This window comes from Trichoderma atroviride, chromosome 4 (genome assembly GCF_020647795.1).
Source record: "Trichoderma atroviride chromosome 4, complete sequence".
Classification (NCBI taxonomy): Eukaryota; Fungi; Ascomycota; class Sordariomycetes; order Hypocreales; family Hypocreaceae; genus Trichoderma; species Trichoderma atroviride.
The window spans coordinates 2,823,757-2,849,961 of record NC_089403.1 but is presented as its reverse complement, the minus strand read 5'-3'; the positions used below and the strand labels follow the sequence as shown (position 1 = coordinate 2,849,961).

The following is a 26,205-nucleotide window of genomic DNA, read 5'->3' as shown; positions in this document are numbered from 1 at the left end:
AAAGTCACATGCCGTGTAAGTGTAGTATTCTGCCACTTCTGGTAAGAGCATCGATGGTTGTAAAGCCTCGAAGAATGCCGAAGCAGATACGATAACGCCGACTTTTGGACCGATTTATTCTTCGAGGTATTAATAGATGATATTCCCCTCGCAAAGATCTCATTGTTGACTGGAAATTTTGCAATATTTACCCCGCAGTCTTAGTGTCTGCAGTACATGCATGCAGTCTAGGATCTTCCTATTAGGGCAAGCCAGGGGTAATACGGGCAAGAGATGGCGATACTTGGTTGTCAACATGTAATCGCGGGCAAAGTAGGTCTTTATAGACTCTCAAAGTAAATTCGTCAATTATCAAAATCGTGTAATACCTAAAAGCCTCACAATGTAATCTCATTATTTCCAACTTTCCCAACATAATTATCTTTTATGACGCCCCCAGATCGTACCGAGTGCCACGCAGAGCCTTTGCTGGTCCGTTGCCAAGGTTGATCTCATCAAGATTTGTCAAACCATAGCTCTTCCCAGTCCGCCACAAGTAGATTCGAAACCCAAGCAAGGATAGGGCAACCACCGGCAACGTGATGTAGCAAGCAAAGAAATCTGAGACTGTAAACTTGTGGATGAAGGACTGGAAACCGTTGAAAAACAGGATAACACTAAAGGAAACAATGCAAATCCATGCCATGTATGGCTGGAACCACCCTCGGAGGTCAAGGTTCTCTCTGTCGATGCCCTGGATTTTCAGAGCACGGTAGAATCGGACGAAGCAAGCGCAGATACTGATCCATGCAATTAAACTACTAAGAGCTAATATCCAAATATTGTCAGCGAGCATAGGAGTAGAGCGGAATCATTGACAGCTTACCTGACAAATTTGACAGCCAGATAAAAGCTTGGTTAGAGCCATTGGATACTGAGAGAAAGCCTAGTAACCCGAAGCAAAAGGCTACCAAGACACCCCAAAATGGTGTGCCCAAGCGGCTTACATTCAGGAAGCATCTGGGCAAATAGTCTGGATTGTGCGTTGTTAGCATGCAAATGATAATTCTAGAAATGTGAAGTCGTCTTACTTTGACGAGAGAGTGCAAACAGCGTTCTCGCTACAGCAAAGATATTCTCGTTGCAAGATGACAAAGCCGAGGTCATGACCTGAGTGCGTAATCAGCATGTGCCATCCCCAAACATGAGAATCATTGGCTTCTTACCACAGCGTTAATCACGCTTGGGAGGACTTTAACGCCAGTCTGCTGGCAGATGACTACAAAGGGCGAGGATGCTGCAGTTGAGCCGCCTTTGGAGACTGCATCGAGCAGCGCAGCCGAATGCTGGCTGACATTAAGAGAGATGATCAAGACGGTGAGGAGATACAACCCGACTGTTATAATTCCATTAGTGACAATTTCGCAAATCATTTTAATTCTGTACTTACCAATTCGATAGAAGACTGTTCTGACAGCCCTTCGCATGGTCTTCCTGGGATTATGCGCTTCACCAGCCAGCACACTAATGCCCTCAATGCCGCCAAACGCAAAGGCTGCTTGAGTGAGGACTTTCCAAAATCCGAGGAAGCCCGCAAATGAGGCTGGGGACAAGTTTGCAAACGTGTCATTGAAAGGCTCGTCCCTCCAGTAGCGACCACCGGTGTATACACCATTGACTCCGCCAAGGTCGGCGATGAGGCCAAACAGTATGAGGGCAACGAGCATCAAAACTTTGATGCAAGCAAATACGAATTCCACTTCGCCAAAGTACTTGACTCCAAGGAGGTTGATGCCTATACTGAGGACAAGGAAGGACGCAATGTACGCTGCTACGTGATTTGTGACGGGATCCCAATAGCTGATCATGACGGCAGCTGCTGTGATCTCTGTCGGGACAGCGAAGCCGGTCTGCAAGATGTAATTGATGCCCATGGCGAATCCTGCCTCGGGCGAGATGTATTTGGTGCCCATTTCGATGAAACCACCAATATTGGGTGAGTATACTGTCCTACACCCTCATTGTTAGCAAAGTAAGCATTGATGATAGCATGGCTACTCTCAGACATACATTTCGCCCAGACAAAACATCATCATGCCTACAAGACAACCAACGATGGAGTAGCCGAGAAAGAAGCCCACAGGCCCACCGTTGACTAGAGCAGCACCAGATCCTAAGAACAGACCAGTTCCAATCGTACCAGCAACTGCTATCATGGACACTTGGCGAGGTTTCTAGTGACAAGCACTATTAGTCGACACCTTTGCAGATTAAATGTAAAGGAAAAAAAGACATATTCAGCAACTCACCAGGTCACGCTTGGTGCCAAATTCTCCCTTGTGAGTCGTTTCGCCTTCATTCTGGACGTCGGGGTCTGCAAAGTCCTGCAAAACACCGGTCGTCGCTCCAGGGCGGTACGACGACACGGTTTGCAGATCCCTCTCATCCTTTTCTTTGGAATCTTGAAACATGGCCATCTTGTGGGGAGCCAAATTGCTCGGATCTGGAATAAGTCTGAGATTTCCAATCAGATCGCAGGAAATACTGCCAAACCCAAAACCGATGGTGTTCGGATGTCGCGTCCAATTGCTCTTCCAATTGGACCGATGTTCCAGGAAATCAGAGAAGAGGAGGATGGCAAGCTAGCGACAAATGAAGCGTGGTGTCGACAAGGCGGCTATCTCAGGGTTGCATTCGGATGCAAGCAATGCTGCATGGTAGCCCAACTCTTCTTAATATACCTTCTCGCCTAATAGTCGTACACGCGCTTTCGAAAGATGACTGCTTCTGCTTCAAACACAGGTGGGGGAACTGAAGTGGATGATGAGAAGATGTTCCCCACGCCCGCTCTTGTGATAAAGAAGAGCAGGCGAGATAAAGACAGCTATCGAAAAGAGGCACGCTAATTGCCGATGGCAGCGGTATCATGAGCACTAATATGCCGATTTACATGGCTATCAAGACACTGTGGAGAGGTTTGGGGATGGTGAGAAGCTCAGCGGCTGTTCGTGGGGGGCTTTTAGCTCAGCATCGAGGTTGATAGCATGGGCATAAACGGGGGGCTTGGAGATGGCTTCACGATAAGTCTCCTCCTCCGCATTTTAAAGCTTCTTCAGTGGGGTTGGAGAAGCAGCGGTCGATGTCCGTTGATGTGTCTATGCTGTCTCTCATTTACGTGGGCTGGGAGTAGAATGTAGATGACTTCAGTCTCAGAATCACCCCATCAATAAGATCCCCCACGTACGCGTATAGAGTGTCACCCCCGGCAGAAGAAAGCCGGATTCTGGAAATGGCACTTGCCTTCGCCTACTACACAGTACAGTGCCGCCACAACTTGCAAGCCATCTCTGCTGTAGTAGCAGTTGAGGAGGCGACAGCATAAATGCCGATGGTTCGATAACCCGCGGCTTTCGCTCATCGGCTAACTTTCCCTTTTTACGCGCCGTCGGATATGCCCTGGGGGTTGTTGTTGCTCGTGACCCCAAATGCAAGGGTGTCACTGGCAATGATAAGCATGCTCTTTGACTACTTGTGGCCGAGATTACGACCATGGCTTTACAGATTATGCACTACGTGAATCCGTTTTGCGTTGTATTTTAGATTGCACCCACCTCTTCCTATGCTCGGATAGTGGCTTATATGGAGAGGCTTCGCTTTGGTCAGATTTCAATCTGCCACTTGCACATGGCAAAACCATAGATTTCTCCTGCACTTGCAAAGACAACCGCCTCGACGGCTCTCGTGGAGAGCGTAAACTCAATCAAGTGGCTGAGGGCAAGATTCTGAACCACGTGTGAACAATCATATTTCCAATTCTAGAAAGCCTGCTAAACTTACGAAATGCTCTCACACGCAGTCCATCATGGCCTGTCAACCTATGATATCAGAGCTGTGGCGCTTAGCGTCGAACCCTTCACCTTGGTGCGCCGCCACGGTGATATAATTCGGTGCAGAGGTTAGACTTGAGACCCCACCGACACGATTTAACGGGGCAGCTGAAGATGCTGGAGAGCGAACGGCAATATGTTGGTTGGTTAGTTACCGAAATCTTCGGCATATGCATTCAGGTGTCATGCTCTATTGGACATATATTGTGTATACGTGTGGATAAGCTCCTATCATCAAATTGATTCTTTCTATGCTGTACCCTCAATATAAGATGTGTCAAGATCAGCCAACAGATGCTTGAAACACCCTCAAATACTAGCCGCCAATACGTTGTTACGGTGGATATCAAATAAATTTCTCTAGAGCCAGGCGGTAGACACGCGTTCATGAGACATGGCCCAGCATCTCATAGTGTCACGTCAAATTCCGCGACTTTGCTTTCCCAGAGTCCATATCCCTCGTACCGCCTGCAGAACAACGTGGCCTTGCCATCCACAGTATCTGGTAGCGCTACATTGATATTGTTGAACCGCTGAGAGATTGGCAAAACAGGCAAAACATCCGCTATTGATGAATCTGATAAGCTGCAGCTCGGTATGATGTCAAATCCGTCATAGAATCTGCCTTCCTCGAGTTTGAGGAGAATCTTGCCCATGCGAATCACCGTCGGCCCATCCCAGGCGCCCTCACGATGCGGAACCCGTTGAAGTAACTCGAGAACCATCCTCCGCAGATTTGGCTGGCGGCACTTGGCCAGCGTGTAGTAGAGGGGAGGTATGAAGCCCATGTCAATGGTAAAGGTGTTGTGGCCGGGCATTATGGCGACTTTTCTGTGAAAAGCTTGTGCCATCTCGTCGAGCATCTGATCGCACAGGCCAGACGCTTGTTTGAGAAGCAGTTCGAAATCCTGCAGATGATTGTCGAATATCATTTCGTCGACTCCGCGAAGGGCAGTAGCCGTCATGATTTTTGCCATTGTGTGATAAAGGGTCAACATTGGCATGCCGAATGCAGAGCGCCAATTTGGATAATTCGTTAGGTCTTTGCGGCTTGAGTTCAAAGTGACGAGGAACTTTGTCAATGCCGTCTGCAGATTATTTTGGTTCTGGTACAGAGTCTCTGGGAAGGGGAAGAGGTGCTGCTCATGAAACAGTTGAGTAGCCTGCTGTGCTAGCAGATACGATGCATTGACGAGAGAATCTATATGTTTCTTTGCTTCTGTCAAGGATGAGAATATTGGCGGTATGTCGTATACCCGCGGCGCCTGATCAGTGTCGCCTACGTAAAGAAGATATGCAGAGACGTGACCAAAAAGCGCAGTTTGTAAGTTGAGCCGTGAAAACACTTCGATGAGCGTCTCTTCTACAGACTGTGCGCGAGACCGCAAAATGACTTCGTTATTAGCTGTGATTCCGTCGCGCCTCTGGATCTCGTGAAGCATGCGTAGGCCAGTGCTGAGATGCGTATATCCGGCCTTGAAGCCTCCCCTCAGCAACTCAATACACACAAATAGTAGACAAGTGATGAGGCATACGCGGATGGTATCCCTGTCGGAGCTGTTGAGGCTCTGTCGCAGATGCTGGATTGCTTTGTTATACTCGACCAGCGAGATGTGTTCATCATTCTTGTGCGCCGCTCCCAGCGCTGCCACGGCATGCAGAACAGCTGGTTCTTGGTCACTTGCTTGGAGTACCAGAGAATCCCAGAACCCAGATTCGAACAGACCGGGGAGTTTGGTAGAAGTATACCTGCGGAAGTACTCAAAGCCGACGCTCGCGGGTTGGCCCGCGATCCTATGCTTCTGTGACATGGATGCAATGCTCAGCGGGGCCGGCATCTTTTTGTAATGGGTCAGGGACGAATGAGGTAATGATGGAGTCTTATTGGAGCTTCCATACGCATTTCCTCCTCCCCATATCCCATACCCATCACAGACGCGGCCAGTAGAGGTGCATCTCTGACACGCTGGCTTCTTCTCATCACATTTCACACGACGCTTTCTACCGTTTTGGATTAGCAACAGCTAAATGCAAATCTCATCAAAGTCCATGGAAATGCATACTTGCAGGTCTGACACCCAGTCTTTACTTTTCGATTCCCAGTCTTCGCTGCAGGGACTTTGGAGAACTTGGGCGACTTTTCCATTTGAGGCTTGGTGCTCTAGTCAGATATCTTGGGCGATATCTGGTCAATGCTGCTATTAGTACATGCAGGTTATATGATAGAACAGACGTCTAGCATTCATGAAGATAGACAGATGAAAGTAACCAAGAAGCTGCTCGAGAGATCCGACTTTCATCTACTGTGGGGCCGTCCCGGACTCGGATCCCCTTTTCGTCAGAGCAAAAATGCGGACTTCCTGGCTTGGTTGATGATTGGTTCGCTCGGAAACTCTGGCTTCTAATTGGCTGAAGCCGGGTATGCCGGTTGCTTGCCGAGTCAGCTCTGGTGTTAGCTTTTGGTCCAGTTGTACGTAAGTGTAAGCCACTTGGTCTCCTAGTCGTGCGTAACAAGACATGGACAGCTATATATATAAAAGAAGGAGCGACTTAGATTTGAAATACAGATGTCTATGTCGAATATTATGATGGGACTATCTACGCCATGTTTCGCCTGCGACTATTCCAGCAAGCCCTTGCCACGAAGCTCTGCCTCAGTCCACTCCCACAGCTTCTCTGCCAGGCTTTCATCCCGTGCATGCTTGCTCGGCGTTCCAATTTTCGCATATGGCACAATATAAGCGCCCGAGTTCGCCTTCTTGAAGTCGCTACTGGCAATGGAGAAGAGTGAAGACCAGGCTCCCTTTTCCTGTGGCTCCAGAACTCCGAGACATTTCAAGACTGGTGCAGTAGCACGAAGCACGAACCCCGGCGCAGCCCCAGTGGCTTTTGTAGTCAGATCTCTAACTTGCTGTTAACAGTCTGATAATTCATTAAGCTGATGAGAAGTCAGGGTTTAAGACTCACGTGCTGATGTGGCCAGGGTGCACGGCAGCAAACCAAACTGCCTCATTCTGAGCCTCACTAGAAGCGGGGCCGTATCTCTTGTTCAGCTGCGTTGTGTGTAAGATGTTTGCTAGTTTGCTCTGACCATATCTTTTCATAGCGCCTTCTTTCTCTAAGCCAATGTCTTCGAAATGGATTCCGTCTGAGGGTGGAAAAGCCGCGTGCCCATCCGATGTCACATTGACCAATCGGACAGTTCCTTCAGGGTTTGATCGAGCACTAGATTGAAGAAGAGGGAGGAGGTGATAGGTTAAGAGCCAATGTGATAAGTAATTGGTCTAAAGAATACGTTTAGTTATATGATTTCTTATATAATGTTGAATGATAGAGGCAGCTTCTTAGCTCTGCCAAATAACGTACCTGCAATTGGATCTCATAACCATCTGCTGTTACAGAGTAAGGCACAGCCATAATGCCGGCATTATTAACGAGTCCATGCAATGTAGTTTCTTCATCCCGAATCTTTTTTGGCGGCAGCGACGACGCTGGAGAACTTGGTCAAGTCGAGGTCGAGAAAATGGATGTTGGCAGACGGATGCTTTTCTTGTATTTCTTTAATGGCGGCATTGGCCTTGTCTTTGCTGCGCGCACCCATATAAACTTTGGCTCCGCGAGCTGCCAGGCCTATAACGGTTTCGTAACCACTAAAGTTTTTGAGAGGTATTAATTGGTGGCTGGCAAATATCGCGTTCGGCAGTGGAAGTGGACGTACCAGCCGGCGTTGCCTCCGGTAACGAGATACACTCGCCCTGCCAGATCGGGAATCGAGCTTGGTGAAAAGTTGGATGAAGGCATGTCGAATATTACACTGCACTGATGTTATATGTAGGGCTGAAATGTCGCAAAGAGATCAATTGAATGTTGACTTGATATTATTATTTTATTTCCATAAACTGTCGGAATCACCTCCTACTTATATTCTCTACCAAACTGCATTGTCACCGGAGACCTCTGCTGGGCGCCTCCGCGAACAACATTGAAGTTATTGTCCGCTCCGCTCAACGCGTGTAATACATCGAGCTCCTGTGTTGATAGCATTTGGTACATTTGGCATGAAATTACAAGGTGCCAACTGTATCTTACGTTGCTTACCACCAATATCGGAATCCTCCGCAGTCGCTAAATGGATGGAGATAAGCGGCCGCTGGAGTGGCCGCTTCTCCCAACTAACTCCGCAGAACCACTGAAATTCCGCAAATAGGCAACAGGAAGCACTAGGCAATATTCCTAATATGTGCCTACAATTTAGATACTATTTATGTTGCCAGCCCTATCGTTATGTATTCTCGCTTGGGCCATTATGCTTTGGTAGAAGACATTTCCCATTTTAGTCAAGTATGGTAGCTTAACCGTAGCGAACCTGAGCCCCATCTTCTCTAAACCAATCGTCCGCTGCGGCCTCGTCCCCGGCAGCATAATTGATAATGATACTTTTCGTCGTCGTATACGCGTGATATGCTTTGACTCCATTTTCACTTCCCACGCCACTTGCGGTAGTTGCTCCGCCCCATGGACTGCTCGGGTCATTCCGATGGTGCGTGTTCACCCAAACAATGCCAGACTCAATCTGCTCAGATACCCTGAAAGCTTGGCTCAGATCATCGGTCCACAGGGCCGCTCCCAGGCCAAACTCGCTGTCGTTGGCGAGTTCCAGCGCTTCTTGTTCGCTTTCAAACCCAACAAGCAGAATGACTGGACCAAATGCCTCCTCGCGCCAGATCCTCGTCTTGGTAATATCGCATTCTGGACTGGAAGCCAAGATTGTTGGTGGGAAAAAGTAGCCCTCGGCAAAATTCGTGCCATCGAGATCAGAGATACCAGCCATTCTCTTTCCACCACAGACAACCTTTGCGCCATTTGCAACAGCATCGTCAACGAGTCCAACGACATTTCCAAGCTGCTTAGATGAAATCAGAGGGCCCATGGAGGAGTTTGTGTTTGTAGGCGATCCCATACGTCGTGCAATGGATTGAGCTTTTTGAGAAAGCTTCTCCTCTACAGTTGCGAGAATACTCTTGTGAATGATGATCCGAGTGGCTGCCACGCAAGTCTGGCCAGTCGCGATGAATGACCCGAATGCGACGCCATTGACTGCAGCTTCAAGATTCGCTTTTTCGAACACGATCAAAGGCGCCTTTCCGCCTAGCTCTGCATTGTAGCGTGCCAGGTTGCTGCCGACAATTGAACCGATTGCTCTTCCGGCAACTGTTCCGCCGGTAATGTCGACTTTCCGTACAAGCGGGTGACTTACAAGGTCGCGTCCTGTTGTAGCTCCAAGGCCGGGCAGAACGTTGAAAACGCCGTCTGGAAGCCCTGCTTCTTTCAAAATTGGCCCCAGTAGCAGACTCGTGAGAGGCGTGAGCTCGCTCGGCTTCAGCACAACACTATTCCCAGCCGCCAGAGCAGGGGCAAGTTTTTTGACTGCGATGAGCAAAGGATGGTTGAACGGAGTGATCTGAACAACGACGCCGAGCGGAACCCGCTCTATCCAGTTATGCAGCTTGCCCATGGTCGGTAGGACGGGACGCTCTTCAGTGCGAAGCACGGCAGCAAAGTATCGAAACCAGCGAACCAGAGATGGGACTTGGGCTTGCATCTCTCTGATGGCCCTCCCCGTCTGCTCCACCTCCAGGGGGATTAGCACAGAAAGCCTCGAAGCGAGAAGGTCGGCTGCTTTATCCAACACATCAGCTCGCGTGTGTCGAGGAGCTTTGGCCCAAATTCCCGATTTGAAGGCTTTATGAGCAAGCTGTACAGTGTCATCGACATCTTGAGGTGATGCAGAATGGCATCTAGCCAGAAAGATTAGAACACGAATGAAGGTGTTTGAGGAAATCTCATATTTGACCGATGAGGGACCCTCTTACTCTGCAAATATTGCCGTTTTTGCTGGATTTTCAACAGCTATGCTACGCAAACGACTTTAGCTTCGTCTTGAGAGTTGTGGCCTTGGAGATTAGCAGCGACATACAGCTCACCAGTACCCACCACTTCCTTGCCGCCAACCCATAACATGTATGGCTTAGACATTTCATGTAAATTTCCTGTAGTTTCTGTAAAATAGAGCTTCTATACAGTTATTATGACGAGATGACTTCTCGCTCAGTGCTGTCTAAGCTGAGGTTACATACAGGTGGATAATGGAGAGCTTATCAAACCGTGCGGGGAGAACCATCACGTGTCGTCATGCCGCAGGTATTTCAGCGCCTACAAGATAACGTCGTTACAACTGATCTTATCGTCTTTGATAAAAGCCCGTATTTTTGTAATGGACAGGACCGTTATGCATTCCTGAGATAAAACGGTTAGTACTAAAACAATATGACTCAGAAATCGGCTCCTAGGTCACCCGAATACGAACAGTACATGTATAAGTGAGACAAGCGGTGATACATCTGAGACCTTTCTGGACAGCTGCAATCGGTATATGTATTGTTTTTTCGGTTATATACGGAGAGTAAGAATACTTGATATACTTCAAAGAGACATCAAGAAAAGCATGAGAGCAAACAGGCAGCCATGTCTGTTCGGTAACATGTATAGCGATGAAAGATCGCCTTGTACTATCATCTCCGGCGCCCTTACATAGTCAATGCGATACCGTTTGTAGACCAGAATTCACACCGCCGCTTCAAGCCTGAGTCAACGGGGATCATCTCCGTCAGGCCTCCGGTTTGAAACGTGAGACGACTTTGAGCGTTGTCTGCCCACGCCTCCCACTTGGTATAGTTGCTGGTAGAGTCGACAGGCCGCCCGTTGGGGTTGTAGTATTTGATAAAATTCAACCAGTAGTGCTGCATAGCGGACGAGGCATTGGCATTGATCTGCCCACTGCGGTAGCTCGCCGGCGGGTCGGGGAAGTAATCGGCCCCCCCAAAGAGCAGCCAACTCGACAGTATGGGGAACACCCAGTCCAGAGGCCATCTGGTCAGGATCCTCAACATTCCATCGATATACCCAAGCGTTTTGACCATACTTCGTGACCACCGAACTGACATACATGCCGGGGCACATGTAACGGGCCTCTTGATACACGTTGCTGGCATGCCTCCAATAGCAGCCGATGGCGGGACAGCTGTTGTTTGGATTGGGGTACATCTCGTTGATTTGCCCAAGCATGTTCAAAGTGAGATCAGGGTATTGATCCAGCACGTAGTTATTGCTCTGCTGGAGGGTAGCTGTATCTTTAGGGGCAAACTTGGTCCCTCCGTTGTTATCGTCGCCATAGATGGTGGGCACTTTAACGAAATTACCCTTTTGAAACACTCGATATGAGAAATCTTGTACAAATTCTCGGTCGAGCACAGGCAGCCACATATAGTTGGGTGGCTTGGAAGCCCCTGGCAAAGGAATATTGAAGTTGCTTGTCTGAAGCTCCACCGCCGTCTTGTTGCGCATACAGGCGAGGTTGTCTCTGCCGACGCAGCCTACGCGAGTTGCAAATTGGGTATACATGTATTGAGACTGAGTAACCGTAAGAGTCGAAGCAAAGGAAGGAGATTCAGCAATGGCGGCATGAAAGAAGCCATGGTCGGTACCGTTATTGGCGGCTAGATGAAAGGTGACGCTGGCTGCTCCGGCACTGCTTCCACCAAGAGTAACGTGGCTTGGGTCGCCGCCGAATTGAACAATATGCCTCTGCACCCACTCCAAGACCTTTCGCTGGTCACGGAGGCCATTGTTGGGGAGGATTTTATCGCTGTCTGTCATGAACCCGTATGGACCAACGCGATAGTTGAGGCTCACAACGACGATGCCGTGGCCGCTGTTCACTATCAGGCCCGATGCATTTGTGTTGGGATTCGAATTGAGACTGAAGCCACCGCCTTGGATGTAGAGGAAGACGGGAAGTTTCGAACCGGCCATGGCTGAAGTCGGAGCTTGCACATCCAAGAACAAGCAGTCCTCTGATGTATCCGTATCTGTGGGAGAGCGGCCGGTCCCAAGACAGTATTTTCCGTGCTATATAGTTTGACGTTGAGTGAGTTGTATCAAGTTGGGTTACTATGAGTGTGGAAACCAACCTGTGTGGCATCCTGTACGCCTTCTGTATGAGGAGGATCCTGTGGCGGCGCAAACCGCAACTGACCCAACGGCGGTGCTGCGTATCGAATTCCGAGCCACTGGCTTACGCCATTTGGAAGAGCTTGTCCTTTATAAACAGAATAGCCTACATCGACCGTCTCTTCGACGGCTTCCGCTATTGAAAATAAGAAAATAGGTACAAGAAGTCGCGGAGCCAACATTGTTACCGTCTGAATATCACGAGGCGGGAAGTTCTCATTCCAAATGACAAGGTCTCGGACGCGACCCTCCCTCGATATGGGTATATATATGTGTGTGTGTAGAATCGCCAAGACTCTCTACGTAACCCTCGGCCCTACTTGCCACTGATTTGACAATGCTCCATGGTATTCTCCCTGCAGCTCCTCCTCGACCATGCCTCGTATATGCGCTGTCTGCGGTAGACAAATCGATCGCATTGCAAGTGTGGGTAAAACAAGATCAGGTTCTCGCTTCTATTTTGGGGAATGGATTGCTTCAAGGGCGGGGAGATTACATGGCCGCTTGCGGATGAAACCGGGCTGATGGCAAGATGAAAAGATGAAATTGGAAAGCAATCGGCAGATGTATACTCGTTATTCGTGCTTTTTGGGCGGAAGCGGGCCGTAACAACTACGCATTGAGAACTCTCAGTTTGATACAAGGCACAGTTGCTGGCGGCTTTCGGAACCGTTCTGAGCCACGGTCCCGCCACTGCCGTCACTCAATCTTTCCGAAGTGGAGAAAAGCCTCGATTGAGTTCGCTTTAACGTCTCACAAGACTCAAGAAGCAATGCCCCATTAGGCAGCTCATGATGATGGCAGTCTGCTGAACGCTGTAGCTCACTAATCAAGTCTGGCATCGTGTCATTAGGATCTAACTTTACCCAGTAGGCTTAAAAGATGGGAATAAAGCTATTCTACTTTCTCCGAGTATGAGAATGTAGAGAGACGATGACATGACGCAAGTAGACAAAGCTGCGTAACAGCCAAACAGTCCACGGCCCGACTAGCGCCTCGCACTGAGACAATTTAAAATGAATCAACCAACTGAGACAACTGGTTGCTTGGTACTACCAGTACTGCTACTGGTATACCCTTGGCACTCACACTCACATGAAAGTACTTAGCCCTTATAACGAGTGATTCAACCAGGCTTTCGGCACTTGGCGCAAGATATTATTAGATGTCTAGGTGCTGATCTCTAGCCCTGCATACAAGTCCATTTCACCTCAGCCAACACTTCGATTTCCACTCCCTTAGCACCAGGGAAGTGACACGTAAGTTGGAGGAACTTACTCACTCTTTTCAAATCAGACCAGGCCAATAGGAGAAGAGTCGAAAAATACATGTACATGCATATTCACTCAATGCACTACTATCGAACCAGTTATATAGCAGATAAGTTTGAAGCTGCCCACTTCTACAAAAGCCCATAAGACTCTGTTCTATATGGTATACCGATCTGTTTCATCATGCGCAGGGCGGTACAAGAAATAGTCAAAAGTCGCTTTCTTCTCCGTCCCATTCAAGTCCGAACACGCCATCCCAACAAAAGATCCCGTGAAGCTGCCATGAGCCTGATGCCCGCCGCACTCATCTGAAACAATCGAGGCATCCAAGACAGGTCCAAATCTTTTGAGTTCTTCTTGCTCGCCGTTGTCTGCAACAATGGCATAAGAGAACTGTAATTGGCTTCCGCGAATACTGGCCGCAAGCTTGACCTTGCCTTCTGCGGGAAGGCTTGCGACATGGGCGCTTGAACCACGATCCGTGAGCTTTCCTTCTGGCCAAGATGCTTCTGACCTCATAATCTGGAGTTCGCGCTGGCCATCCGAGTGTGATGTCACAACGAGGTAGAAGAAATTGTATCGGCAGTAGTAAAGCGTCAAGCCGGCGAATTGACGTTCATCCTCTGGTAAGAAGTCGATGACAGTTTCAGCATCGAAAGAGAAATGCGTCTGTCTCCGAGCCACGAGTGATTGTTCGAACCAAGAGCCGATGGATTCTCTTCCTGTGAGTACAAGTTTGCCGTCTTGAATACCAAAAATGCGTTCTGGTTCTGGCGTCCGCAGCCATTGGAAATCTTTGTCAAGACCATCTTTGAACGTGTAGCGTTTTTCTCCCCAGTAGGCGTCTTCATTACGAATTCCTGGCACATCAACCTCCAATGACGGAACTGGGCCATTCTTAACATACAACCAGTCATCATCGCCCCAGTATGCTTCTTGTATAGCCGTCTCTCGCCCCAACACGCATCTTCGGTTCTGTCCAATTGGCCGACCGGCAAGGTGCACCAGATACGTTTTCCCATCGGGGGTTTCTACAATGTCAGCATGACCAGCTCTTTGCAGTGCCGCGAAGGGAGTGTCTTTGGAAGATATGATGTGCTTTTGCGGGTGAAGCTCATAAGGGCCCCAAAGGGATTTCGATCGCGCAAGTGTTGCTGCATGATCGTATCCAGTGCCTCCTTCAGCTGTCAAAAGATAATACCATCCGCTTCGTTTATATAAATGCGGCCCTTCCACCAGCCCCAAATCAGTGCCATGGAAGATAATCTTTCGAGGGCCGACTAGTTTGCGCTTGATCGGGTCGAATTCCTGCAGCGCAATCCCTGAGAAGGCATTTGGTCTCGCCCGGTGGTCCCAGGTCATATTAACAAACCATTTACGACCGTCTTCATCGTGAAATAGAGAAGGGTCAAACCCGGATGAATTGGCGTAGATGGGATCAGACCACGGGCCTTCAATCGCAGGTGCCGTCACGATATAATTGTGCGTGTCCTTGAACGAACCGTCTTTGCGCTTCACGTCTGTATAGACGAGCCAAAACTTGTCGCCATCATGCGTCAGGCAGGGAGCCCAAACTCCACAGCTATCTGGCTCGCCGCGCAGATCGATCTGGCTGCGGCGGGTCAAAGGACGCACGACGAGCTCCCAGTTGGCCAAGTCTTTGGAGTGGTGTATCTGCACCCCAGGATACCACTCAAACGTCGATGTAGCGATGTAATAATCCGAGCCAACCCTCAATATAGACGGGTCGGCATTGAACCCCGGCAGAATGGGATTGCGAACCAATGGCATGACGAAGAGATGTGATTATGCGCGATGCTATTGGAGTAAGAGATAATTTGTCTTGATGAAGATGAGTCTCAAGCTTCCATTTACACCGAATGCATCTTCATTTCCTTCTCTCCGAGCCTTCTAATAATGGCTGTTATGGGAAATCGGCTTCATGAGGAGAAGCAAGCTTAGCCGTGCGGAGACGTCCACTATTAGGCTAATCACGCAGACCTCTATGGTCTACATGTGGTGGTGCCGCTATTATAGCTTATTTTTTTGCAAGTCATCATGAAATAGATGCCATCATAGGATACTAGGACGGAGTAACAGGGCTGCCAAGATTCTTGGCGAGTAATACTCCACTCTCTGGTATTTACATGTACTCGCGTTCACTTTTCTAAGAATTACAAAGCAAGTACACCTGAAAAGTATATGCGCAGAGAAGTATTAGAATTCATTGCCGTTTCTATTCTCTCCAATCAATGTATGGTATGGCCCACCATGTGTATACCGCCAGATTTCTCAATACGCCTCATTAAACCCAATTTGCCCATTGCCCATTGACCGCAGTCCCCATTTACCAAACAAACATCTCCTCAAAGAGCTCAACGTCAACATGAACCTTCCTTGTTTGCCTAATCACGGCCTGCCGTGTTGTATCAGCAATCTCAGCCGGGCCGCAGACAAACACGGCTGCTCGGCCCTGAGATTTGTTGACAAAATCATCAACCATTGAGTGAATGTCAGGACGCACTCTTTTGAATCTAGAGTCAGAAGTGGCATTGCCTGCTTCCTTTGACACTGGCGTGGGAGTAGAAGTGCCTGAAGCCCCCGAAGTAATGTAGAACTCCATGTTGAGCTTCGATGCCGCAAAGGCAGATCCCTCAGTAGCTCGGAGGTCATTGGCAAGCACGTCTCGAACGAAACCTTCGTCTCGCACAGCCCAAGCCAGGTGCACATTCGGAGGTGTCTGTGATGCTTGGTCTTCGAAGAACATGCGGAGGTATGGCAACACAGTAGTAATTCCACTGCCTCCAGCAATAAAGAGAATATCGTCGAAATGGTCGAGGCGAGCAGGTGTACCGTAGGGACCCTCAAGAAAGACCCTGACACGAAGCGGGCCGGATTCACCTTTGCTCAATAGCTTGTCTCGTAGTCTTCGAGTCATTCCGTCTCGAGGACGGATCATAAATGTCATGTGAGTATCGCCTTGTTCGGAGGTCACTTCGGTCACGCGAGGAGTTTGTGTGCCGTTCTCCTTGTCGCTCGGCTGATCGCTGCTGCTGTTGTATATCGGAACATTGTCGATTTGCTTGGACCTTCCAGCCAGAGTGAATGGGTGTGTCTCCCAAAAGCGCATGCCCGGAAAGTATACGAAGAAGTAAGTTCCTGGAGTTTGGCGCTTGCCATTGATAGAAGGCTTGACCTGGAGCCGAATCATGCCAGTCTCTTCGCTGTAACTGGCTAATGCCAGCGAGCCTTGTCCGAGGAATGACTTGTAGTTCATGGCAAGGACTCGCAGTAGGCGGAGGACATGGTCACCGGCCCATATACCAACGCAAGCCCACACCCAGACCTTGTATAGGCCTTTGAACTGGTCCTTGATGTGACTAGGGTTTTGTTAGCAAGTGCAGATGCAATATGGGCTTGTTATGCTTACTAGAACAACGCGGCAAGGAAGATGGCTGTCAGGGAAATGTGAAAAGCTTTGAAGAATTCGTAGATTCGACTGCGGATGGGGCCAAAGGCAAAAGCTGCGGAAAGTGACAAGGCTATGACCATCTAAATTCTCTGTAAGCACCCTGCAGGCAAGCGTTGTATACAACATATTAGCTTACAAGAAGTCCGTATTTGAAAGTAGGATCAGTTGATAACTCTTCGTGGTAGCCAGACCATCCTTGCTCTATATGATTGTCAGTATCATTCCCTTTTGTAGGTTGTAAAGGTGTACTAACCGTTGACATAGTAGGCTGAGAATACACAACCGTGGATAATACCCTCAATAGTCAAGATCAGTGCTATCCAGCGATGGAAGATGCTAAATGTCCTGTAGCTCCATCCGGTGAGGTAAACGAAGGGATTTGATCGTCCGGCAAAGAGAAAGATTAGTGGCATCTCAGCTGTCATGAAGATACCAAGCCTGTCTCCCATAATTCTGCACACCTGGCCTGCGATGGTTTTGTAGCTGATAGTAGGTTAGTAAAGTATTACATATAGTTATAACAGCTGATAGTTGAGACGTACTAAATATTGCCTGAGAACACAGGGTAATGGAAAGCCAGCATGAAGATTTGGGTGATGATGTAACCGGCAATGACCAGAGATTGTAACCGAAGCGGGACGATGAACCATCCCAGAGGCTGGTGGTGATGGTATGAGAATGTAGGAGCCATCATGAGGTTTCGATGGAACCATCCCTTTACTTTTGCTGCTGCATTGTTCTTTCGGACCGGCTGGCTAGACCGTTTCACTGGAATCGAAGCAATTGCGTGGCTGACTGTGCCCAGGAAAAGCACCAATCCCCAGTAGGCATAAGGGATCCATCTATTAAGCATCTGTTAGTTTAAAGTACCAGAAGAGCGGGTGTCATAGTAAGGTTGCTTGCCTCAGCTTCTGGTGGTATACAATGTTGGTCCAGTAAGTGAGGACGGTTCGATGAACTTGGTTCCAGTTCGAATCCGATGGCCTCGACACAACATCAACGATGGCTTTCTGCACCTGCTCGACAGTAGGGAGGCTATCGATGTATGCTTGCGTGGCATTGGCAGTGGTGCTTTCGTATATCTTGAGGTTGACCACCTTGGAAGACTTCTTACACGTCGCAGCCCACCAGGCGATACCAGGTGCTATTTCCGATTCTTCACAGTGTTCCCAGATACACAAGTATGTTGAAGTGACACGCAACGGGTGAGTGCAAAGCGTTTGCTCTGTTGTGTTATCCGAGGCGAACTTGGTCTTGCTCAATGTGTAATAGCAGGAAGCACCGCAAACCTCTTTGCTAAGGGGCTTGGCCGCCAGAGCACAGGCTGCGAAAAGCAGGCACAGCAGGTAGTGTATCCGTGACAGCATCCTGTTATCTTGATCCCGTAGGGTGATCTACGATGACTGAGGGCTGACCAGCCAGGAAACAGCAGAGGCGCCAGAGGGCCATGATATATATGCCTATGTAACTCAGACTTTGAACATTTTTACCGGATACATGTGGTATCCACACAAGATATGGCTACGGTGGGCTTATGGAAGATTTTCAGGTATGATCCGAGGCATCAATAGCGTATCAACGCTTCTCTACCCACACGAATATGGCAATAAACTTGGCCAGACGGGCTACTGCCGAAACTTAAACAATCCACATCTCGGAGGAACTAAAGATATTGCCTTGACTCAGATATTACAATTTCATTCGGGTGTTAGTCGGAGTCGGATTTCGGGACAACGTTGTGTGAGGCTAGGATAGAGACGGTAGGGGTACCTAGCTCAGATCTCAACAGCCAAGAAACGAAACAATGCATGTATGTACGTGTGTGAAAGTTAAATAAGTAAACTGCCCTGTAACCTTGAGCATAATCACAATGGGCTGCGGAGCCTGCAGGTCTCGCCCGGCCCTTGATGCTGCTAGTCGTTTCCAATCGTGTGGAGTCAGCGCCTAGACTAAAACATTTGGACACCTTCCCAACCCGTACTTGCTTGTAATGGTGATTAAGAAGAGACGAGACAGAATAAAAATGGCATTTGCTTTTATTAGAATCAACCATGTAACGGTAAGCGGTACCGAAAGCCGCATACGCGTGCCATACAAGTGCCAATTCTGGAAGCAGGAAACTGCCGTCTCCAGGCCACACTACTGTAGGTACAGACTTCTCACGAGAACAGTTTTTTCTGGCGGCTCACGCCCGATAACTAGGCCCGCCGACGTCGCTTTATTACCACGGTTTAAGACTAACTATGTGGGTAGAACTGGATACAAGCCAGGGGTGGTGGAGTGATGATGCCCGCTAGAGATTAGATGGATTGATAAGATGATCAGATAAAATTTTTTCACCACCTGCTACATTGCACGTATATCTTCTTACTCCTCTCTTACTCATGTGTGGCTCCATCGAATACCGCCCTCTTGATTGGCCTGTGAGGTCCCAATCTGGCATTCCTCGGAGCAGTGCGGTTTAAGCCGAGCCCACAAGATGCCGAAAAAAATGCCTCGACTTGTATCTCTCAAGCACGCCATTTATAATCGCTTCATCCCAACAAAGCTGTGCTTCTCCAGTTAAAACCCCAAGGCATGAGGTTCAGATTTGGACAATTGGGCCGAAAGCCGCGCTGCGAACTGCGAACTGCGGAATGTCTGGAAGCTCATGAAGTTGCCAGAAATGGAGAGAAGTGGTGGAGGGGAAGTCAATCTCGCATTGCTTCGTTGTCGTCGCAGGTGACCCGAGTAATCACGCCGGTTTACCCCATACTATATAAATTAACGGCCACAGCCTGTCGTTGAAAGTAACATTAGCCTAGATTGTTAAAATGAATGCCAACAGGCTGTCAAAGACGTCAAAATACCGGTTCCAGGTTTCGAGCTCTTGGGGATCGCGACCCTGGTCACAATGCCACACCACAGTCTTCCAGCCAACCGACTACGGCAAAATAGGTACCTACTCGACGCAAAGTCTTTCCAGGCGGGCAGCCGGGGAGTTACAGCAGGCTCTGCCCACACACACACACATGGACTATGCTGCGTGCTGAGATAGACTATTGGATGGGGCGCCAAATGCCGCAGATCGATAACGTTGATGGAGGTCTGGCCAAGCGCTGTCATCCAGGGATTTCGCCGAGACTGCCGAATGTGGTAGTCTGCCCGCTTCCATGTCCGCTTTGGTTCCGTATACCTACTTATTTACGCCTACTTTACCCATACTATACGAAAAGTATAGTCATGGACTAGAAGTTAGGCTTAGGTGCTATTGACTCTTATGAATTTAGAGTATCCTTATGTATTCCTACGTATTCTTATGGACTGATGCTTGCATATACGCGTATAGGGATGCTTCTTACCAGCTTGCGGCACTACAACGACGTGATGACTCGGATTACGGGTCTGTCCGAGGAGTCCGCACCCATGCTGCCTTTCTATATATACCTCTGGGGACTAGAGAATGCAACGCTGCGGATGATGATGTTATAAAGTCACTAAGACCGATGCAATATATAGCCAAACCGCCCACTCCGTCTTATCAATATTCAGATTATTTATCTATCTACCTGAGAAGCTCGACGAAGCATACTTTTGCGCCGCTGTATGATAAGCACCGCACAAATGTCGTGTCTTTCCACGACCAGGTAGCGTGGCATAGCAGGGCATTCGCACACCTTGCTATGCGTAAATCAAGGCCTCATGTTTTACCCCTTCTGATCACCGCAATTGGGCAGAGCAAAAAGAGAAAGAAGAAAAGAGCAACTTATAAAAGCTTGCGGCCCACATCACAAATCGATCTTGACAGCAATGGCGTTGTTGGCTTGATAGCTCGAGACAAAGAGCCACGCGCGTCGTCTGCCTTGCTCTTCTTTAGGATCAATGGCCAGCAGCACAGAGGCGCTCGAGGTTCGGACTCTCTGCCCGTCATCTTGGAAGATGAGTTTAAGATCCCAGTCCTCTTCCCCCTTTGCAGCACCTTCTCCTTTGGACCTGGGCGAGGCCATCCACACCATACTGGGATCTAGAACATCCTCCAGTCCTTTATTCGAGAACCAGTCTATGGCTCTAGTGGGCCCAGAGCCAACAACCCCACTTGCATCAAATGTTTTGTTTGCATAAGGATCCTTGAAGTATGTTGGATTGTCGACAGGTGAGCTGAATTCGATGGTTTTGCTGACACTGATGATCTTCTCGGCATCCTTGCCCTCGCTGATCTTGCCTACATGAATGACGCCGTCGGAACAGCCGGTGACGAAGACTTCATCTTCAGTCCGACCGTGCCCGAGGCCGTTCAAATTGTGCAGCTTGTCCAGTGCAACTGACGCATGGACTCCTGCGTCGTCACTCTTTACCGGCTCCAAGTCCTGGAGCTGGACATGAACAGTATTTGTGCGTGCAATCAAAGAAAGAACATCCTCCATCATGCGCGGAAGTCCGGTCCTGAAGTAGTGATCGTTGGTGACCAAAAACGACGTTGGAGACATGGCAAATATGTCGTTTGGCGTGGTGATGAGAGGATGCCATATTGTCCTGACATGTCTTGCTTTGCCTGATCCAACAACGTGATGGAATAGCTCTATGACTGAATAGCACTGCGGAGCATTGGCATCGCCATTCTCGCCATAATGCTTAGGATTAGGCCTGTGATTAACGGCAAAGATGTAAACCGCTTCGCCCTTTGGCTTCTTTGGGTCATCAATAACATCAATGCCATGAGTCACGAATGGACCGCTAAAGCCTTCCAATTCCAGAACCTGCGCCTTGAGTGTCTGCGCTGAAGTGTTAAAAAAAATCCTCCGTCTTCAAGTATGAAAAGCGTTGGTCATCACTCTTACCTTTGGATCAATGACTTGCAGATTCCCCTTGACAAGCTCTGGGTGCGATGGCTCAAAAAAGTGGTCGATCGGAGGAAACCACTTCAAGCGGGCCCCTTGGAAACCTTCGCACGCAGTGAAGATGAGGCCGGTGGATTCGTGATGATGCAGGTCCTCGCAGTGAGTCGTGCCATCAATAACCACAAATTCCCCAGGCGCCAGCTCTGTGCTTCCTGGTTGTCGAAAGGCGCCCATTACAACAAGGGCTCGCTGCACATACGAGTTGTACACATAGCCGAGCAGCACGGCCAGTAGCACGGCGGTGATTGAGGCGCGGGCCGCCATCGTGACGAATACGCAAGCACAAAAATCCTCTATAAAAGAGTGGCAGGAAAAATAATTAAAAACCGGCGCAACGCGACTTAATAGTATGGAGTCTTCCTATGATTTTCACTGCAACATTGCGTCACTTCGGCTCTTTTGAATGCGGGGGGCCGAGGCACAGTATTGGAGAAGCCCTTGTTATATGTCCATATTGGTCGGTTAAGACGACCAACATCACATACTTTGCACATCTGAGTGGCTTGTCTAAGCCACTAACATGGAACCAAAGCGGAGATTTTCTTCACAAAACAGACGAGCTGGAAGACCATTTACTGAAAAGAGAAAGAGTTGGAAGAGGGGAAAAAAGCTGAATTATATCGAGAGCGGTGATTGGCTCGTGCACGAATCGGCTGTGTGATGCCTCTCGATGGATTCGAAGCTAGTTGATGCAGCGACTATAGCGTTTCACAGTCTCTCAAGGGCTGACGAAAAACTGCCAGGATTCACTCAAAAGGCTCAAAAGGGAGCTTCTGAATTGATATATCTATTTTACTTTAATCCTTCTCTTCTGCGTCTTTCATCACGCCTGCGCACCAACGCCTATTTCATGTTCTGCAGCAAATACTTGAAGCCTGCATAGGCCTCCTCTCCGCTGGGCTGGATCTGGTTAGCTGGCAGCACGAAGCCGTATCTGCCAGTGTCTCTCAGCTCAGAAGTAAAGGTGTAGTCCGATCCGATAACATCATTGACATAGTCGACGCTGGAGCCGGTGGCTTGGTAGATGGTCGAGCAGATGGGGCCGTAGGCAAACGACGTTCCATGGACGGCCTGGATGGCGGCAACGGCGCCCTTTGCGAGAGACTGCAGCTCGTTGTTGTTGGGAGCGACGGCGCTGCAGGAATATCCATAGGCTGGAATCGCGAATTAGTGCTTGTCTCGGCTATTTAGCAGGCCATCTATTACTCACGAGTCATGAAGAGTTGGGAGTAGGAGTGATAGTCGATGTATAGCTTGAGGCCTTGGGCAGTCTTGATCTTCTGAATGTATGAAGACAGAGCCTTGAACTCGACGGTATCGCCCGCACTAACGCCCTTGTAATCGTCGGCGCAAGGATCAGTGGATGCGCCTCCAGGAACATCCCACTTGTAATTCCAGTTTCGGTTGATATCACGGCCGACACATGAGCTTCCAGAGTTTGTTTGACGGTTCTTGCGCCACAGACGGTCGCTGGCCTGGGTATACAGGAATCCTACAATTGTGAATATCAGGACTGCATCGTATGAGACGTGCGAGGAAGCTTACCATCGACATTCACAACAGGAAAGACGTAAAAGTCATATTTGTTCAGAAAACTCTTTGTTGTAGCGTCGGTGCTTGTCAGGAGAGTATAAGCAAAATACTCGACAACCATGGTAGCAATCCATTCTCTGGCATGAACAGTTCCGTGCAGGACAACGGCAGGATTGACGCCAGGCTTGCTTCCACTTCCCCAAAAGTGAATACCAGTGATGGGGTTGCCGTTCAGAGAGGAGCCAGAAGTGACAATCTCCGAAGTGTTGGGGAACTGCGTATGCAGGTCTGTGAGGAACTGAAGGTGGTCTGCATAGGCATGGTATGAGGTGAACCATGTGCTGTTGACAGCGCCAACAGCATAGGGCTGGAAAGCAGCTTCGTCTGCAATGGAGGCACCAAGATTCTCGTGCATGACAATGGTCTTCAAGCCGAATGTCTCTTTATTGAAAGCTTCCAGCTGGCTGGGCTCGACTACGATGTCTGTGAAGGAGCCTGTTTTCTTAGCAGCCTTCCACGTCTGAAGGTTCAGCTTATCAATAACGCCGTTGATGCGATCAATATTGTCGTTGTCGACGGCTAGTCGAAAGACCTTGTAGCCATCGTAGGACACCTTCGGGGGGTGGATAACGGCAGCCAGTGCCGAAGCAAAGAAGGCCGATAGCAGTGTAAGAGACTTCATGGTAAAGGCCAACGGTAACAGTGAGGTTTCACTTTGTGTACTGGTAGTACAAGTGAATGCCTTGCCAGACGCTGACGATAGGATAGTCTTTCTCAGTTCAGTACCTTCGCATCTCATAATATATAGTCGACTCTTTTGCATCATTTAAGCCGACTATAATTCTTGTTATTGGAATCAAGGCTCGTATGAATACGGCTTTTGACCACGATTAGAAGGTAGTAGCCGGGGCAGGAAAGTACAGCGATAGCAAGTTCCGCCAATGGCCCAGCCAAATAAACGAGGGCAGTGCAACGCCGTAAAGCGATGAATGGCAAACAAGTAAGAGCAAAGACAATCCAATTGCCTTTACAGCTTGGGACTGAGATGATGGAATGCTCTGACTTGCTCGCTCATTGGATCACGACTAGACCGCCCACATGATGCAGATCCTCCCAAGGGCCTCCCCGCTGGCGGCTTTAGATCCCAGCAATGCTTCTGGGCTTTGAGCTAAGTGAATCTGCTCGATGGAACTGCCGAACAAGGTTGGTTTTCCGTGAACAAGGCAGATGGGGGTTCAATCTTGCAGTAATTACACTGCACTTTGGTCGACCTGCCGGAACGAGACGCGCAGATTCGCTCCACGCAATGGGACTTTTGAGAGACATTGGTCGATCACGAATGGTGGGATACGAGGCCACCGAGAGCTGGGACGGATATGACAAAGAGCTCGATCTCGAAAAACGAGTGGCAGGCTTACGTGTCTCTAATAGGTCGTTGCTTCTGCTGTCTGGTATTTCGCTGCCTGCCTCCCTATATTTCCCTCCTTTGGAGCTAATAGCGTGACATGCCTAGTTTTCATGTCTTATCTTTGGACTTGAATCGCCATCACGAAGTATTTATAGCGTATTCATGCAAGCCGCCCTTCAAAAGTGCCCTATGGTTCTAGGCACGTTGCCTCCGCTCAAGGTGGTACCGAATGTAACGGTATGCCAAGACCGCCAACCAGGCCTTGATAATCGTATATTGGGGCGCTCTAAAGTTCCTTTTAAGCATGTTCGAGCTAATCGAGCACTGGGGTCTTCCGGCAGCTATTCCACTCGGCACAAATACCAAATACGTGTAGGCGGCTCCTTCGTAGCTGGAGTCGGAATCACTAGCACTATGGCGCCACACTCAAAATTGTGCTACGGTAATCTACCTAGCCCGCGATGTTCATGGCACAGTGCCAGTGTGTACAAAAGCCTGTGTACGCCTTGAGGCGGAGAGCTTTGTGCTTTCCTCCAAATCACGACTTTGTGGGCAGTTTGGTAGTAGGATCCGCAGTTCGACATGCTTGAAGCGTTGTGTACGCGTGGGTTGCAATTACTAATTATTATGCAGTGGACCATAACAAAGGAACCTGGAACTTTAGAGATTGACGATGGCCATAGTAGCACCTTCTGCATCTCCTATAGATTGGTTGTGCATGAATACATTGTCTGGAGCCATAAAAGTCTAATGGCGTTTTGCCCTTCAACTTCAATATCAGCCAGAGACATTTTGCACAGATAGATGTTCGCTGTGAATTTTATGATACTTGTGCGGAAAATGAAGAACCTAGAATTCGAGGATACCTCATACAGTGCGTGTGTGGAAACAGAACATAATAGCATGGGCAGGCACATATATGGCTCTAGTACAGAACCACTCCGTAGCGATAAAAATATATTTGTTTATCATTATTTTCTCTCTCTCTTGCCGCTTGCTGGGGTAATATCGCCAGTGAAGCGCCTATCGTCAAGTTTTGCCTTGGCGATTGATTAGCGAGCTTCCGATCTGGCTTGGTATCTTGGCTTCTTGGCTCAACGACCGAATCACTTACAGGGGAAAAGAAGAAGAACCTCGTTTTGAGGGAAGAGAATTCTGAAGGACTTTCCCATTGTAGTAAGTTTAATTGCAAAATGTTAACTGGCTGTTGATTTCTTGACCATCAACTTGAACGAGTTATGGTTGGTTCTCATGAGCATTAATGGCGCCAGCGACAGCAGCGCTTTCCACGGTCCATCTTTGCACTCTGTGGTTATATCCGATACTAATTGTAGCGAAAATCTCGGCATGTTCTTTTGCTGAATTGACGTTTTCTTTTGAGCGATAGGCTACGGCAGTTGAAATAACGGCAACTCCTTTATTGCATGTTACTATGGGGATGAAACCTCGAAAGTACAGGTGGAGGCTGCTGCGGGAATTAGATTCTAGTGCCAGTGGCAGTGCTACACACAAAATGCTTGTATTCTTCGTAAAAAACGGAAAGGACAGGAGTTGGGGCATAGAGAATTAGAAAGAATGAGACAACGCTGCCAAGTGAAGTCTAAATAGCAGGGCGCTTTCGGCTGACATGCAGCAAAACAATGAGCCGTCAACAAAGAATACCTAGCGTGAAGTTGACTGTTTTGTTACTGTCACTCACCGTTAGCTT

General features: G+C 48.7%; 9 protein-coding genes across 9 annotated transcripts; all 9 read right to left on the bottom strand.

The window, feature by feature from the left end:
* Positions 1 to 424: 424 nt before the first annotated feature.
* Positions 425 to 2,948, bottom strand: TrAtP1_008280 (uncharacterized protein; the record flags this gene model as incomplete). Its single annotated transcript, XM_014086646.2, has 7 exons — positions 2,289 to 2,948; positions 2,050 to 2,213; positions 1,430 to 1,989; positions 1,206 to 1,375; positions 1,071 to 1,149; positions 866 to 1,012; positions 425 to 807 (listed from the first exon to the last, which is right to left on the bottom strand). Exons 1-7 carry the CDS (start codon positions 2,454 to 2,456, stop codon positions 425 to 427), a joined length of 1,671 nt encoding a protein of 556 aa, XP_013942121.2. The 5' UTR covers positions 2,457 to 2,948.
* Positions 2,949 to 4,090: 1,142 nt separating this feature from the next.
* On the bottom strand, positions 4,091 to 6,012 carry TrAtP1_008279 (uncharacterized protein; the record flags this gene model as incomplete). The annotated part of the gene is made up of 2 exons (XM_066113851.1): positions 4,091 to 5,867; positions 5,930 to 6,012. 2 exons carry the CDS (start codon positions 6,010 to 6,012, stop codon positions 4,274 to 4,276), a joined length of 1,677 nt encoding a protein of 558 aa, XP_065969940.1. The 3' UTR covers positions 4,091 to 4,273.
* Positions 6,013 to 6,441: 429 nt separating this feature from the next.
* On the bottom strand, positions 6,442 to 7,283 carry TrAtP1_008278 (uncharacterized protein; the record flags this gene model as incomplete). The annotated part of the gene is made up of 3 exons (XM_014086644.2): positions 6,442 to 6,769; positions 6,834 to 7,150; positions 7,233 to 7,283. 3 exons carry the CDS (start codon positions 7,281 to 7,283, stop codon positions 6,487 to 6,489), a joined length of 651 nt encoding a protein of 216 aa, XP_013942119.2. The 3' UTR covers positions 6,442 to 6,486.
* A 40-nt stretch (positions 7,284 to 7,323) lies between these two features.
* Positions 7,324 to 7,667, bottom strand: TrAtP1_008277 (uncharacterized protein; the record flags this gene model as incomplete). The annotated part of the gene is made up of 2 exons (XM_066113850.1): positions 7,324 to 7,516; positions 7,585 to 7,667. The coding sequence occupies 2 exons, from the start codon at positions 7,665 to 7,667 to the stop codon at positions 7,324 to 7,326; spliced, it is 276 nt and encodes a 91-aa protein (XP_065969939.1).
* A 148-nt stretch (positions 7,668 to 7,815) lies between these two features.
* TrAtP1_008276 (uncharacterized protein) lies at positions 7,816 to 9,983 on the bottom strand. The gene is made up of 3 exons (XM_014086643.2): positions 9,844 to 9,983; positions 9,740 to 9,781; positions 7,816 to 9,664 (listed from the first exon to the last, which is right to left on the bottom strand). The coding sequence occupies exons 1-3, from the start codon at positions 9,900 to 9,902 to the stop codon at positions 8,218 to 8,220; spliced, it is 1,548 nt and encodes a 515-aa protein (XP_013942118.2). The 5' UTR covers positions 9,903 to 9,983; the 3' UTR covers positions 7,816 to 8,217.
* A 54-nt stretch (positions 9,984 to 10,037) lies between these two features.
* On the bottom strand, positions 10,038 to 12,366 carry TrAtP1_008275 (uncharacterized protein). The gene is made up of 3 exons (XM_014086374.2): positions 11,897 to 12,366; positions 10,275 to 11,834; positions 10,038 to 10,163 (listed from the first exon to the last, which is right to left on the bottom strand). Exons 1-2 carry the CDS (start codon positions 12,116 to 12,118, stop codon positions 10,515 to 10,517), a joined length of 1,542 nt encoding a protein of 513 aa, XP_013941849.2. The 5' UTR covers positions 12,119 to 12,366; the 3' UTR covers positions 10,038 to 10,163; positions 10,275 to 10,514.
* A 3,040-nt stretch (positions 12,367 to 15,406) lies between these two features.
* TrAtP1_008274 (uncharacterized protein) lies at positions 15,407 to 18,089 on the bottom strand. The gene is made up of 6 exons (XM_066113849.1): positions 17,583 to 18,089; positions 17,222 to 17,521; positions 16,933 to 17,162; positions 16,816 to 16,880; positions 16,638 to 16,759; positions 15,407 to 16,587 (listed from the first exon to the last, which is right to left on the bottom strand). The coding sequence occupies exons 1-6, from the start codon at positions 18,044 to 18,046 to the stop codon at positions 15,555 to 15,557; spliced, it is 2,214 nt and encodes a 737-aa protein (XP_065969938.1). The 5' UTR covers positions 18,047 to 18,089; the 3' UTR covers positions 15,407 to 15,554.
* A 2,051-nt stretch (positions 18,090 to 20,140) lies between these two features.
* TrAtP1_008273 (uncharacterized protein) lies at positions 20,141 to 21,906 on the bottom strand. The gene is made up of 2 exons (XM_014086640.2): positions 21,497 to 21,906; positions 20,141 to 21,430 (listed from the first exon to the last, which is right to left on the bottom strand). Exons 1-2 carry the CDS (start codon positions 21,818 to 21,820, stop codon positions 20,447 to 20,449), a joined length of 1,308 nt encoding a protein of 435 aa, XP_013942115.1. The 5' UTR covers positions 21,821 to 21,906; the 3' UTR covers positions 20,141 to 20,446.
* TrAtP1_008272 (uncharacterized protein) lies at positions 21,907 to 24,443 on the bottom strand. Its single transcript, XM_014086639.2, has 3 exons — positions 23,102 to 24,443; positions 22,767 to 23,048; positions 21,907 to 22,710 (listed from the first exon to the last, which is right to left on the bottom strand). Exons 1-3 carry the CDS (start codon positions 23,913 to 23,915, stop codon positions 22,400 to 22,402), a joined length of 1,407 nt encoding a protein of 468 aa, XP_013942114.2. The 5' UTR covers positions 23,916 to 24,443; the 3' UTR covers positions 21,907 to 22,399.
* Between the last annotated feature and the right edge of the window lie 1,762 nt (positions 24,444 to 26,205).

Excerpts from the sequence above, each read along its gene's own strand:
- TrAtP1_008276 (XM_014086643.2), bottom strand. The coding sequence starts at position 9,902 with ATGTCTAAGCCATACATGTTATGGGTTGGCGGCAAGGAAGTGGTGGGT. Across the intron at positions 9,782-9,843 it reads GTGGTGGGTACTGGTGAGCT|CATAGCTGTTGAAAATCCAG; the intron begins GTATGTCGCTGC and ends TCGTTTGCGTAG. Across the intron at positions 9,665-9,739 it reads AAAACGGCAATATTTGCAGA|ATGCCATTCTGCATCACCTC; the intron begins GTAAGAGGGTCC and ends CTTTCTGGCTAG.
- TrAtP1_008275 (XM_014086374.2), bottom strand. The coding sequence starts at position 12,118 with ATGTTGGCTCCGCGACTTCTTGTACCTATTTTCTTATTTTCAATAGCG. Across the intron at positions 11,835-11,896 it reads GCGTACAGGATGCCACACAG|CACGGAAAATACTGTCTTGG; the intron begins GTTGGTTTCCAC and ends CAAACTATATAG.
- TrAtP1_008274 (XM_066113849.1), bottom strand. The coding sequence starts at position 18,046 with ATGCTGTCACGGATACACTACCTGCTGTGCCTGCTTTTCGCAGCCTGT. Across the intron at positions 17,522-17,582 it reads GTATACCACCAGAAGCTGAG|ATGGATCCCTTATGCCTACT; the intron begins GCAAGCAACCTT and ends GATGCTTAATAG. Across the intron at positions 16,760-16,815 it reads CTTTCAAATACGGACTTCTT|ATGGTCATAGCCTTGTCACT; the intron begins GTAAGCTAATAT and ends CAGAGAATTTAG.
- TrAtP1_008273 (XM_014086640.2), bottom strand. The coding sequence starts at position 21,820 with ATGGCGGCCCGCGCCTCAATCACCGCCGTGCTACTGGCCGTGCTGCTC. Across the intron at positions 21,431-21,496 it reads TGCAAGTCATTGATCCAAAG|ACACTCAAGGCGCAGGTTCT; the intron begins GTAAGAGTGATG and ends ACTTCAGCGCAG.
- TrAtP1_008272 (XM_014086639.2), bottom strand. The coding sequence starts at position 23,915 with ATGATGCAAAAGAGTCGACTATATATTATGAGATGCGAAGGTACTGAA. Across the intron at positions 23,049-23,101 it reads TCCTGTTGTGAATGTCGATG|GATTCCTGTATACCCAGGCC; the intron begins GTAAGCTTCCTC and ends TCACAATTGTAG. Across the intron at positions 22,711-22,766 it reads CTCCCAACTCTTCATGACTC|CCTATGGATATTCCTGCAGC; the intron begins GTGAGTAATAGA and ends TCGCGATTCCAG.